At 38.6% G+C, this 14,188-nt stretch overlaps 1 protein-coding gene across 3 annotated transcripts in view; it reads right to left on the bottom strand.

Moving 5' to 3' along the window:
• Positions 1-14,188, bottom strand: part of BCKDHB (branched chain keto acid dehydrogenase E1 subunit beta) — a 38,817-nt gene that overhangs the window by 12,477 nt on the left and 12,152 nt on the right. For all 3 annotated transcript variants that reach the window (XR_014546792.1, XM_083608149.1, XM_083608150.1), the window contains exons 7-9: positions 13,338-13,435; positions 12,420-12,530; positions 8,674-8,760 (exon numbers count right to left, since the gene is read on the bottom strand). Coding sequence is in view for 2 of the 3 variants with exons in the window: in XM_083608149.1 (XP_083464275.1) it covers positions 8,674-8,760; positions 12,420-12,530; positions 13,338-13,435 (296 nt within the window). In the remaining variant the exon portion in view is untranslated. The remainder of the gene's footprint in view (positions 1-8,673; positions 8,761-12,419; positions 12,531-13,337; positions 13,436-14,188) is intronic.

The following is a 14,188-nucleotide window of genomic DNA, read 5'->3' as shown; positions in this document are numbered from 1 at the left end:
TATCTTGTGCTGTTTTAGACCAACATCACAGCACTGTATCATTTCAGGTGTACAAACTGAAGTATACAGGTCCAGATTTATCTTTCAATTTCCTCGGTGCATTCTAAATAAGTTTAGAATTGTTTATACTTGAAAACAGAAGTCTGAAATACTTTTCTTTTCCCATGATAAACTAGCCTCTCTGCATTCATTTGCCAGGAATTCCAAGTATATAGCACCTGGACAAATGCAGCCTGTCAAACCTTAATCAATGCTAATTTTATTACCACTGAAATTACCATTGCTGCTCAAACTTTCTCCTCTTCAAGTACAAAAAGCTAATCAAAAGCTGTAATTAGTTTAAGTACCCATAAAACTACTCACAGAATTATGCATTGCTATATAAAGTAAATAAACCATTAGGTAGCAAGTATTACCAGCAGCAGATATGATTATTTCACAATTCACTTATCACTGTGGTTGTTGACCAAGTTGTATGAGGAGGTAAGGACATGTTTTCTAAAAACAAAACTGCAGCCTAATGATGAAGACATTTTTGCTATTTGATATTGACAGAAGCATCTCAGAAACACTTTATCAGAACACTTGATCAAAGCATTGACCTGGTTCACACACCACGCTAAGCCAACCCACGCTAAGCCAACCCCTGGCTTAGTACAAACAAGCAAACATGCAAACTCTCAAATAAGTGTTTATGATCACGATGTCTCCCCTTGCCAGCTTGTGGTTACAACTCATGGTTTGTTAGGAGAGAGTTAAACCACAGCCCTAGTTTAGATGGCACACTAAGCCAAACCATAGTTTAGCTCAGAACAGCAGAATGACCAGAGGAAGAGCAAAGTAGCTGCGACTTCCTTTCTGGAAAGCTGTATGTTTCCTCGTTCGCACTAAGCTAGTGGTGCAAACCAGACTACTGCTTCAGTCACTTGACCTCTGACCTCAAATAACTTGTATTGCTTGTCTACACTGGATGAGGATGCCTCGTCTCTCTGAGAATATTCAATAATATTAAACCAGCTCGTGGAATCCACTGAGGTGAACTTGCAAAAAACAGCCAAGTTTAAATCTGTGTTACCGGCAGTGCTTGTGTGTCACTTTAAACCATGGTTAAGTTTAACTTTGGTTTAATGGTGAACACAAAGTGAATGGTGAACAGAGCGATAGTTGTGGCCACTTCATTCGTCCCCGATTCCTGAAGCTGCCACACTGTCATAGATTTGGACTTAATGCTAAGCCAGTCTGGCTTCATGGCTTGTTTTCCCCAAATAAATCATGAGCTATAGCTGTAAGGTTCGGTCTTTGCTTAAAGGTAAAGGTAAAGGTACCCCTGCCCGTACGGGCCAGTCGTGTCCGACTCTAGGGTTGTGCGCCCATCTCACTTAAGAGGCCGGGGGCCAGCGCTGTCCGGAGACACTTCCGGGTCACGTGGCCAGCGTGACAAGCTGCATCTGGCAAGCCAGCGCAGCACACGGAAACGCCGTTTACCTTCCCGCTAGTAAGCGGTCCCTATTTATCTACTTGCACCCGGGGGTGCTTTCGAACTGGTAGGTTGGCAGGCGCTGGGACCGAGCAACGGGAGCGCACCCCGCCGCGGGGATTCGAACCGCCGACCTGATGATCGGCAAGTCCTAGGCGCTGAGGTTTTACCCACAGTGCCACCCGTGGCTTTGCTTACCACCCAACAAATCATGAGCCTAGGTTTGGATATAATACTAAGCCTAGGTCCCAAACTGCCCAGTAGGGGAGAAACAATGCAACTGTGATTATCGCCTTACGCATGCCGCATATTCACTGTTAAACTTAAACATTAAGCTTAACTATGGTTAGTGACATGCAAACCAGAACATTGGTTGATGGTGCTACTATTGTTGTAATGCAGGGGTAGTCAATGTGGTGTTCTTCAGCTGTTATTGGACTACAACTCCTATAAGCCTGAGGCAATATGATCAATGGTCAGGGACTATGGGAGCTGCAGTCTAGCAACAACTCTAGAGTTCATATAGGCTAACCCTGCTATAATGTGTTATTACATAGTATCACTTTAAAACAATGGAATAGCTCCTATTAATGTCTTCAGAGTTAACTAAAGCTTCCTAATAATTCAGTGTTATGTTTTGCATGTGGTACAGTCTATGTTTCCAGGTACTTACAAATTGTGTGTGTGTCTGTGTGTGTGTGTGTGTGTGTGTGTGTGTGTGTGTATTGATGCTCTAGGTGATTAATTGAAGAGAAAGATCATTATTCACATTTGGTCATTCCCCCTTGTGAGCAAATGAAATAAATCTTTGTCAATGAAATGCATCTTTTCTGTGAACTGCAAATTACTGAAATTATACCAAGCAACACTTCCACACTCTAGGATGCCCTTACATAGTTATAAAAATTAATAAAAGCATTAACTACTTTCATATTGTGCAAGTGTGTGTTTGAAACATTAAAATTTGGCAACTACTTTGGAATAAAGACTTTCCTGTAAGCCAACCCTTTCTAAAATTCATCCTCCATCAACTTTTATTCTGGTAAGATAAATGCAGTGATTTATTTTCAACCTCACAAAAAAAGACTGCAGTCTATTTCTACATATATGTTTAATGTCCGGAAGGTATACACTTAAATATAGTATTTTTTGGATCTTTTTGCCCTCTAAAGGAACTCTTTGAGAGGAACAGTGAACAGCATTTGCTGTTTTGGTAGAATCTGTCATCAATGAATTTGCCAAAACTGGGAAAGAAGTCCATATAGCATTACTATGCAGCATTTATGTGTAGATAAGAATGCCCTACTCAGAAGCTATCTATGAATGGATTCTCCACAAAACAACTGGCATATTGTAAACTGAGAGCTCTCGTTTTTCTTTATGAGTATATAGTATGAGATGATACCTTTTAAAACTGGCAGATTTAACAGTAACTCCTACAATTTCATATTTAAAGCCATTTCTGTGGGTTTTTATTTACAATGCCAAACAAAATAAAATGCTTTCAAGCCTTAATTTTTGGAACTGGGACATGTTGAATGTGCAAGACTTTAGGCATTTTATTGAACATTTTCACAGCTATGTCCTGTCACATTCAATCTGTATTAAATAAAAGTCATACATGTAACCAGTCAGAAGCCAAGTAAATGATTAAAAAGAACACTAGAACTGAACTACAGATTATTGATGCAATGCACTGTACTTTATAAAATCTTTTCTAACTAAATAGGACGTAACAAAAAAAATTTTTTCCTTCCAGTAGCACCTTAAAGACCAACTAAGTTAGTTCTTGGTATGTGTATCTGAAGAAGTGTGCATGCACACGAAAGCTCATACCAAGAACTAACTTAGTTGGTCTTTAAGGTGCTACTGGAAGGAAAAAATTTTTTTTGTTTTCACTATGGCAGACCAACACGGCTACCTATCTGTAAATAGGACGTGAATGTATACTAAAGAATCCATATGTCTCTCTGATCCCAAATTATCATTCAGTTTATAAACTTGTTGAAAATGCTGATGCATCCAAACTTTAATGTATCTTTGGAACAAAAAAGGAAACTACACCAGTTCATAAAACATAAGTTGCATTGTCTGATATGCTTCTTCAATGAAGTCCCTTTTATTGGTTAAATTCTAACAAAATATAATATTGAAAAAATCTTTCTAAGTTTCAGAAAAATTCTACAAAAACTTTCCAAAGGTTCACTTTGTGCATGAGAATCCCTCATTATTTAAGAGTTATCCTGGTCCTTTTCCCATTATGCTTTGAATTAATGGTATTTCAAGCAAGCATGTTATAATTTATCTAGGTTAAATTTAAGTTTAGGTCCGTATTTCCAACCATATTGGTTTGAATTACAAATATATTTTTGCAGCTGCAACTATATACTAAATAACAAGTATAACCCAAAACACATTTTAGGAGAGTGAACATTAACAGTTGAACAGAGGCATGTGCTAAACCCACTAAAGGAAAGAAACTCATTAAAACAAAAGTTCCATATTTATTCCAGTTCTGCTTTGGCAGGCATATATTGAGTTATAAATCACAGTCAGTAAATATAAATGTACTACTATGACAATCATTTTGCCTCAAGCAGATAAATATCTACGGCAAACTGAACATCCCAAAATGGAAATAAATTTTCAGTAAAAATGGCCCACATTTCACAAGTTACACTCTATTGATCTATTCAATAGCCAATAACAATCTGTATCCCAATACTAATGGTAGAAGAGGGGTGGGTGGGTGGTTCACATCATTATGCAGACTTTATGCTAACATGACACACAAAAACCCTCATGTGGCCCCACAAAGACTGTCTTACTCCATGCATAATCAAAACATAGAAAGTAAATCTCAGGAAAGGTAGCTGTCAGAATTTTATTTTTTTTAAATAGATGCATCTTGCCACGCTAACTGTAGTTCGACACAAGGGAATTTTAACAAAATGCTTTTCTTAACGAAACGCCTTTTTGTAATCATCTGAATCAGAGCCCATGTTATCAATGCTTTCTTTTTATATAGCTCAATTCTTCTTGCTTATCATCATCCCCTAGGCCACCCTTTTCACCTTTCTTCCTTTTCTTTTCCATTTGGCTTCTATTCCATTCCGCAGACCTCTTTTATTGCTTTACAGTTCATTAATTTTGTCCAACAACCCAAGGACACTATCTTATACTGTGATCTATGGAACTGTGACAATCTTTTAGAAGTTGTGATTATTGCCAGCTGAACGGCAGAAGATTAAAGAGCAAAATAGAAAATTAGCTGTATGGCAAATCCCGAGTATCTGGCCCTGTTTTACAGAATGAGATTTTAGGAAATTTTATGTGTTTCAAGCGGCTCCAGGTCTGCTGAGTAGCAGAGCTCAATCCATTGACTCTGCTGTGGCAGGCCAGCTCCATCGGGCCTCTTTTCCCTCATGTCTCATCTAGAGGCAGTCATTTCATCAGGCACCTCCAGCCTCTGAAGTATGCTAGGCTTGGCATACTCCAGGAAAATTCCTAGCATGTCCTGGCCTTTAGGTGTAAAAATGGAATCTGATGAAATTTTGCCAAATTGACAAAATGACAGGGAAAACCTGGGTGTACGGCAATGCGCTGGAAAAAGCAGCAGAAACAGGTCAAAAAGCTTAAAATGACTATTTTAGGGAAAGGTTTCCACCAAAAAGCCCAACAATTTTGGGGTCTAAACAAAAAGCTCAACAACTTTTTTTGAAATATGGCAACCCTACAGTATGCAAGAAGCTGGTCAATATACGAGCAGCTGTCTATAATTTGGTGCCTGGGTTTTGAGTTTTATTTTCATCTTCCCTCCTTGTCCCTTTTCCTCTGTATGTTATTTGTTTGTTTGTTTCAATCTAAGCCTGCAGCTAGGGAGGGTCTTGTTCTGATTTCATGTAAGCCACTCTGGGAGCCTTTTTGGTTGAAGAATGTGGTACAAATGCTCTATATAAATAATACTAAATAAAAGGAGCTGGGAACCTCTGATGATTAGCAGTAACTATCTCCTTATCATGCTAGCATAAAACAGATGTCCAACTCTGTGACAGGTAGATACCACCAACAGCCACTCTTTTAGAAACACTTTTAGGGTGAGAGGTTATCAAACGCTTTCATAATTTGTTAAAAGCAACATCATGATCAGCAAAGTCTTGATATAAAATATTATGCCCAGGCAACATCCTTCCACCCCCAGTAAACTTTGTGCTACATGAAGTCTTACTGCCAATACACCAGGAAAGATAACCAGGAAAGCAGGAAGTATGTCTCATTACTAATTGCATTCCACTAGTTCAGACATTATTTTTCACCATGTGAGTGTATAAAAGGAAAGACTAGGGCTGTTCACATAGACAAAAAAGACACAATGTGGATTAGCTCTTAGCTTTGCATTTGAAGCTCTAACAGCTTACGGATGTTTCTGTGATGCAACATACCAGATAATTGTGCAAACAAATTGTTTCCCTGCATCCACTTAGATAAAGCTTTGGATTGGGAAAGCAAACTTTTTAAAAATGTTTATTTCTACTTTTGTTGCAACCTGTGTAGTGACAGAAGGCTCATTATCTAAAAGCCACACTTTCCAGGCAATACCCACATGAATTGACTCTGGTGGGCAAGAAAAGTAAAAGGTAGGCTCAATAGTTTTTCACAAATCATACTATTGGTTCCTGCTGGAAATTCCTGGAGCTCAATTCACTATACACAGAACTTATGGCTCTCAAAATTAAAGATGAGCATCAGTGTGGCAGGTGTAATTCATCTCTGTTCCATTTTCATTTTAACAGAACAAAGTCTATTTAAATAAAACTACATTTATAGTTCCAGGAATAAGTCACCACTAGCAGGCAATCCATACACCATCTTCATTAAACGCTAAGATATGCATTAAAAGATTTTAAATCTTCCTTCAGGATTACATCAATGCAAAAGATAAGTTTGATAACTCAGGCTTCAATCTATACCTACTTTTCTAGGAGCAAGCTCTGCTGAAATCAGCATGACTTAAAGTTAACATGCCCGGGATTACAATGTGACTCTCTCTTTTATTTAAGATCCATGCTGACACCATGCTGTTGTGTGTGTACACTGCCATAAGAGGCAAAATTATTAATAGTAATGATTATTATTTAACTTACATATATTAAAAACAGAGGAAAAATTAAAAGGCAGAACTAAAGTATCTCGCCTACTGAGGGAGACATCAGATAAATTAAAAAACAAAGGTCTGGTGCCTAAAAGTAAGAAATGATGATGCCAGGATTGCCTCCCTGGAGAAAGAGTTTCATAAGCAGGGAGCCACCACTGTAAAGGTATGCTGACATCCTCTGAACCTCCCTCAGAGGAGGCACAGGATGAAGGGCCTTGGATGATGAGCACAAGTTTTGTGTTGGTTCATGTGAGGAGAGACAGTCTTGAGTTATTAGGATCCTGAACAGCATAGGTCAAAACCAGCACTTTGAATTAAGACTGAAAACCAACTGGTGGCCAGTGCAGTTATGGCAGAATTGGGTTTATATTGTCAGACCACCTTGCACCAGTCAACAATCTGGCCGCTGAATTCAGGACCAGCTGTAGTTTCTGAACAGTCTTCAAAGGCACCCAGCCACATGTGTTAATGCATTGCAGTAATTTAGCCTAGAGTTGCCAGAGTGTAGACAACAGAAGTTAGGCTGTTCCTGTCCAGACAGGGGTGCAAATTATAGAAGGAAGTCTGTGGAATCAAGGACACTTGAGCCTCAAGCGACAGTAACAGATCCAGAAGTACCCCCCAAGTGATGCATGCTACTACTCTTATGGTAACCTGCATATTGTTATTCAGTTTCTTCTAGCCACACAGTTAGGATGAATGATATGAAAATAGAATTTTTCTACTGCAATTGGACTCCCTTTATTTAAGTTTTATTACTTCCATGTGCAAAAGTAAAAGCCAACTCCAATCCTGAAATTTTTGGCATTCCTACTATGCATTTCATCCAGCAAAATATTGATTGGGGGGGTGTTGGATTTTTGCTTTCTTTTCATGATACAGATGTGTCAAACACTTTAAAAAATACATTCACTGTGAAGTGAATATGTGTTAGAAATTAATAAAGCTGAATATTTTGTGTGCCTAAACTAACGTTCTCCTACAATATATTTCATAAATCACATGACAGAAAATCTGATTTTACATATGGAATTTATGAAAAATGACAATGACAACAAAGGAAGGGGGAGAAAGGCTTTTATATCCAATTATAAAGCTTTTGCCCACTTTTGCAGTTGTCATTGTTTAATAAAATGCATATATAAAAATTACTGAAAGGGGGGGATGAATAAAGTAATAGAGAGTAGAAATTCAAGGGCATTAAACTCTGTACCAAATGAAAATGGCTATGTAAACAATGGGTTTCCAGTTTATATGAAAAGAATCATGAAACCAATATTTTCAAAACAAGCTGTCATAAATTGCTCTGTTTAAATAATATACTCTATTTTCAAATATGAACAAAATCAGAATTTTTCAGGATAGGCAAGTTTTATCTTGAGTTTTGAAAAGGATAAACTTAAGTAACAACATAATCACCACTGTAAAATAAAATCAGCTGTGAAAAACACAGTGTGTGGCACAGTCTTTCTTCTGCTTTCTGAAACTTCTAAACTTCCCTGTATACCCATAACAAGTCAAGACTCAAGAGAACCCCATTTTCACACATCAGTGCCCATTTCTTCCAAATGTTTAGCTGTACTATACATGACAGTTCTAGAGATTTACTAGTCACCACTTAGTTGTAAGTGTACCTATGTTACTGTTTCGCTACAACCACTACAAAATTAATCCTCAAGCAAAATTCCATAAAAATTTGTCTTTGATAAAGACAAAGGAAAACTAGAGGACTCAAGGAGATACATGGGCACTATAGAAGACACAAATGAAGTAAAGCAGAAAACACAAGCCTGAAAGCCAACAAAGAAGCATAGTACTGAGATGCAACCACAACGAGACTGATGGCTTGGAACACTGAGATTTCCCTGTTTGTACAACAATTCTCCCTTCAACCACAAGGCAGCACTCAACTCCCAAAATGATGGAAAATTAACATGCACAAGAGAACTGTAACATCTTAATTATATTTTTGAGTATGTCATTCTTAACACTATAAATATCCTTCTAGAAAATAATCTTCTGGTACTTAAAAACAGATTACCTGAACCGTTGAACTAATTTCTGACGCAAAACCTCCTGTAATAGGGGCTTCATGGCTAATCAGCAACCGTCCAGTCTTTGCCACCGACTGCAAAGATAAAATAATTTAAAACAATGATCTTTCAGATGCATAGTATAAATAGAACATGCAATTTCATGTTTTAATAAGCATACTTGCAGAAATATTCCTAAAAGCTAAATTGTTGCTCTAAAATATCCAAAGTTTATCCAGCAACAGTTAAAATTCTATAAGAAATGTAACAACAGTAATTGCTACAATAATTTAATGCAATACAGAGTGAAAAACCCTGCAGATTCATCCATGCAATGGATCAGTCTTAATTTTCTATTAACACCAGTAAATCAATGAACAAGTTAAAAGTTCCAAATTACTTTTTTAAAAGACTGCAGTTATCACAGTTACGAGTGTCCAACATTTTACTAGTTCAGAAGCAAATGATCTCTTTGCAGCCAAGAACTGACATTCTTGTTGCCTTATTCGTTCGTGATTAAGGAACATGACAGCAGCAGGTATAGGGCTGGGATTTCCTCAGAAAGCCACAAAAGTTTTCACAGAAACTCCACAGATTTTGCTGGGTTTATCAAACTACCATAAAAGCTGTATCTATTAACTGCATGCTGTGTTCCAGCTCAGTGATAGAATGATAGAATTGTCGAGTTGGAAGGGACCCTGATGCTCATCTTGCGCAGCCCCCTGTGATGCAGGAAGCTACAAGATAAATCTACCCTGTATCAAGAATTAGTTGGGGAGGAGGGGATGTATGGCACAGCTATACATAAACTGAAAGGACTGCCTCCAAATACAAAGCACTAACGTGATATCATTAGTTTAAATGCAAGCCAAAATTCTTTAGATGCTGAATACAAAAAGATAACCCTTAACAGTCCTACATTCAAACCCAAGTGATTTCTAGAGAATTGCTTGGCTCTATGAGGGCCATTCATCAAGACAATATGCCCTGCATTAACAGTTCAATCCTATTAAATTCAGTGGGGCTTACTGCCTGGAAACTTGGTATAGATTGCAGCATGATATCTAATGTGAGACATACACATTAATTCTGCTGTGCACACATGGCAGAAATATACTGCTTTCTGGCACTTCCTATCACATATATCAGCCTTCCATCATCCCCAATCATTGGCTATGTTACCTAGATTGATGGGAGTTGTAGTCCAATCCAATCCAAATAACTTTATTGTACTAGCCATTGGCCAGGACAAATCTGAATCAAAAATAAATACAAGCAAAAGAGGTGTCGCACCACAAATAAATGTCTCTATTTAGATATTTGCATCTCCCTTACAGTTCACTGCTATATTGTCCAGGGTCTTCATTGTGATCTTTTTGGCCGCCAAAGCAAATTTTATGAGTCACCGAAGAGTTTACATCGCCAAGAAGTCATAGGATCTTCTCTGCTGGGAAGAGACATTTTTCCTGTACAGATGGTAAGGTGATAAATTGCCTCCTCAGTCCAATGTATAGTGGGCAATATAGAAAATATTGCAAGACGTCTTCCATCTGCGGTTGCCCACATATACAGAGTCTGTCTTCGAATAGTACCCTGTTATATTGTCCGTTTAGGACAGCGGAGTGTATAGCTTGAAAACGTAGTTCAGGAAAAGTGAATCTAAGCGAGGCTGGCCAGAGATTTGACAGGTAACTGGCTCTAAAATGGACTGTTTTTAGGAGAAACCAAGGAGAGCATTTAGAGCAGGGATGTCTAATCCCTGGCTGATCCTGGTAGATCCCGGGATTGTTATTGTGTACAAAATTATGGGGGGAAGCTAAAATACTCTGTGCATTCCTTCCCCCAAAAAGCTCAACAACTCTGGCCAATACACCCACTCTCCTCCTCCCTCCAATCACAATGGGTAGATCACTGCCAGTTTTTTTATACTGGGAGCAGATCACAATTTCTTCTGAGTTGCAAATGCCTGATTTAGAGGATTTGATCACTTGGCACCAATCCCTTAATTGGCGTTTGTCTGTGGATATAATCTCCTCTAGTTTATGGAAATAATAAGAGTTCAAATAACGTTGCGTGTTAGAGTTCCACCACTGACTGTTCTCCAATTCCGCACAGCACAGGGCTGTCAAGCGCTTGCGAGGCATGGAGGACAGTCTTTTCAAGTAATTAAATCTGGTGCAATCTTGCAGTTAACATTGGAGTTATGGCCCAAGATATCTGAAGAGAACCTGATTAGCAACGGCTGACATTTTATTTTAAAATTGCATTCTTTGTGCTCCGTTTTCATTGCTTTGTAGACCTTCTTGTATGTTGCTGCAGGATATCACGCCTTATTTTGCTAGAACATTCTTGGTTCCTAGTACAAAAGTCCAAATTTCACTAAGTTCTCTCTTCAAATTTCCCAAAATGTCATTAGGAATCTTGAGTTTAATTGTGGTGCCATTAAAGCAGGTGGTCCTGATTTTACCTGTTACAGGGACTCAAGAACATTTACAAAAAGAGGAATCTACCAATGTGGAAAGAGGAAGCTTTAAATGGGGAAAATAACAAAAAAAAATGCATGAGAAACCATCTGAATTAGCAAAATTAATGATGAGAATTTAATTATTTACTGACAACTAGGGCACATGCAGCTGCTGTTGTCAACATTCCTCACTTGAGAAATGTGTAATATGTGTGCAGTACAAAAGTATTTTAAAAAGAAAAAACACATGTTTAATTACTCTTTAGAAGTGCATAGCAGCAGCTGGAGAAGGGTCCGGCAATTAGTAGCAGAAATAAACAGTCCTGTACTTGGGCAAACAAGACAGAAAAGCTGGAAGTGAAGGAGACAAAGCTATCCTTCTCTGCTTCTATGCTGCACCAACCCAAAGCTCCTGATACTGCATTTCATTGTCGTATCTTGAAATAATTTTTATTAAATATTTTCTTTTTATGCGTTCTCAAGCATTTGGAGAGGCAACACACACATTTTAAAGTAAAATATAATCAATAAATGAAACTTTACTCATCACAGGAATGAGGGAGAGGGTGTCCCACATTTGACAAGGTCACACTCATTCTCCAAATGTTCAGAGATTCAGAAGGAATGAATGACAAGATAAGGATGCATTTTAAAACTAAGCCCATCACCTACCTTTACCCGGTCTAGCAGGCCAATCAAAGTTTTTCCCCAGGGTGTGCACACTGTCGCATGCTGCCACTTCTAGGAAGCACAAGTGCAGGGTGGGGACCAAAAGTGGACAAACTACCCCAGAAGGAGCATAACATGTCCCCCACCAGAGGCAGTACCCCTCCCCCAACACGCCCCATTATTAGCCAGTTATTCTAAAAGTTCTAAAGAAGAAAAAAGCTCTTTTAAAAATTATAAAGAAAAAATACACATAATATATTTCAGAAAATAGATTACAGATTTCTCTTCAAGTCAGTACTGTTAATACAGGTACCATTCCCCTGATTTTAACCATCATGTTTTCCAGGTAGCCTTCTGACTACCCGTCTCTACCTAAGAAGCTAACGTACCACAATATTTTACACAATCTCATATGACTGAACAGTATAGAGTAGACTTTCAAAATTATTTTGGAACAAGCTGAAATTCTGTCTTCACAGTATAGTAGTCAGTAAAACAGCGCCAAAACTCAGTTTTAACTTGAACTAATAGAGGCCTCTAGTGGTGGTCATTCCACAAAGACCTACGATATGAGAAAATAACTGAAATGCTTGAATACGCTAATGTGACATATGTACCTACCTTGCATATAGTCTCTGCATCCCAAGGCAGAATAGTCTTCAGATCAATTACTTCACAGGACACACCAAGCTTTTCTTGAGCCATAACCGCTACCTCTTTAATAACATGAACCTAAATATTGGGTGAAAACATGCAATAGTATATTAGATATGCAGGCTACTGAAATTTCATTTCAGCAACACTTAGAGAGTGCTTTTGAATATTTCACAACATGCATACTGCACTTATCTTAGCATGACAGCTAAATAAAATAAAAACAGAATTGATGCTATATGTGTTTAATTTAAAGGTTTCCACAATGCACTGAAGTATTTAAGTTTCACAGTCAAAAGACTGTGGATTGGAGCCATAGTTAGCTGCCCTAAGATCCCACTGAAATAAATGGGACTTAAGTCATGATGAACTTTTCACACTGCTTCCATTGGAACCTCCACACAGAGTAATCCAAATCCACCTTATGCTGGGAAAAGGGAGGAGTTGGATTAGGTGGAGGCATTGCACCACCCAGCTCTCCTGGCTCAACCTACCAGTCACTGAACACATGGACAGGAGCCAACGAAAAGGCCTAAAACAGGGCATTCAAGGCTGGTCCCACAGCCATCACACAACAGCATTGGGCCCAATCATCCTGTCTTCCTTCTCCCTACTCCCAATTTCTGCTGTCCCTCAAATGAGCAGCAGGGCTGCGGATGTGGCAGGGGCTTCACCAAGCCCCACTGGCAAGGGGTGGGAGTTAGGAATGTGCCATTAAGTCTGGATGACATGTACTAGATTACTGTGATCCCTAGTCTGCATAGCCAATGGCCAGGGATCATGGGAGTTGTAGTCCACTTCATCTGGAGGGCATTTCAAAGAACATTTTTCCAGGAGATAATATAGCATAATTTCTCTTTAAAAATCCATCAGAGTCTTACTTGCCTGCGTACCCCAGGCCACCAGTGTAACATCACTTCCATTCTGAAGGACTTCTGCTTGAGAGAGTGGAATGTAGTATGGCTCCACAGGGACTTGCTCCACTGAATAAATGCAAAGCAATGTAGGTTAGATTCTCCAGCTGCTAAACAGTTACATGCTGAACGCTAATGATTTAAAATTTGCATTGTGTTACTCATGGTTTTGTGTTAGTTGAACATACCTTGGGAGTACGAAAGAAAACTGTTTTCCCATAGTCAAGATTCAATGACCCGAGTTACATAACCACTTTGAGGTTTCATTACAATCAAGCAATATATAAATCTTTTGAAATTAATTAATTAATAGCAGGTGCATATTACAAAGCACCCAAGAATGTAAACTGAACAGGTGAGGCTGAGGCTGCAAGAAGTTCCAGGAGATACAGGCTGCACAGTGGCAAGGCACCCCCAATAGCAAAGGGAGGTCTCTGCTTGCCTGATACTGTACATGGTATATTAAAAGTTTAGAAAACAAGACTTAACAAAACTCATCACGTAATGAGCCACTAGGTTAATGCTGCTATATGACTCTCTACCAAAAAACATGAATTGCTCAACAACAAAATTTCCAGTACCAGTATCCATTCTTTTAACAATTTGAAACAATTATCAGAAGCAAAAACAAAAACAACACATTGTTGTATGTTTTCATTTGTAGTTTATTTACAGGTTAATTCCACAATAGCAACACTGTAATTTCTAAGGAACAGCTATGGATTGGGAATTGCACTGAAAGATACAGGCTTGGATCCAAATGGCTATTTCTCCCAATGCCCAACTCCCCGTCTGCAGCCTCCTGCCAAATCACATCCATTC

This window comes from Podarcis filfolensis (assembly GCF_964270895.1).
Source record: "Podarcis filfolensis genome assembly, chromosome: 3".
NCBI classification, from domain to species: domain Eukaryota; kingdom Metazoa; phylum Chordata; class Lepidosauria; order Squamata; family Lacertidae; genus Podarcis; species Podarcis filfolensis.
Note: the sequence above shows the minus strand (reverse complement) of the source record. Positions and strands in the feature narration are given on the sequence as shown.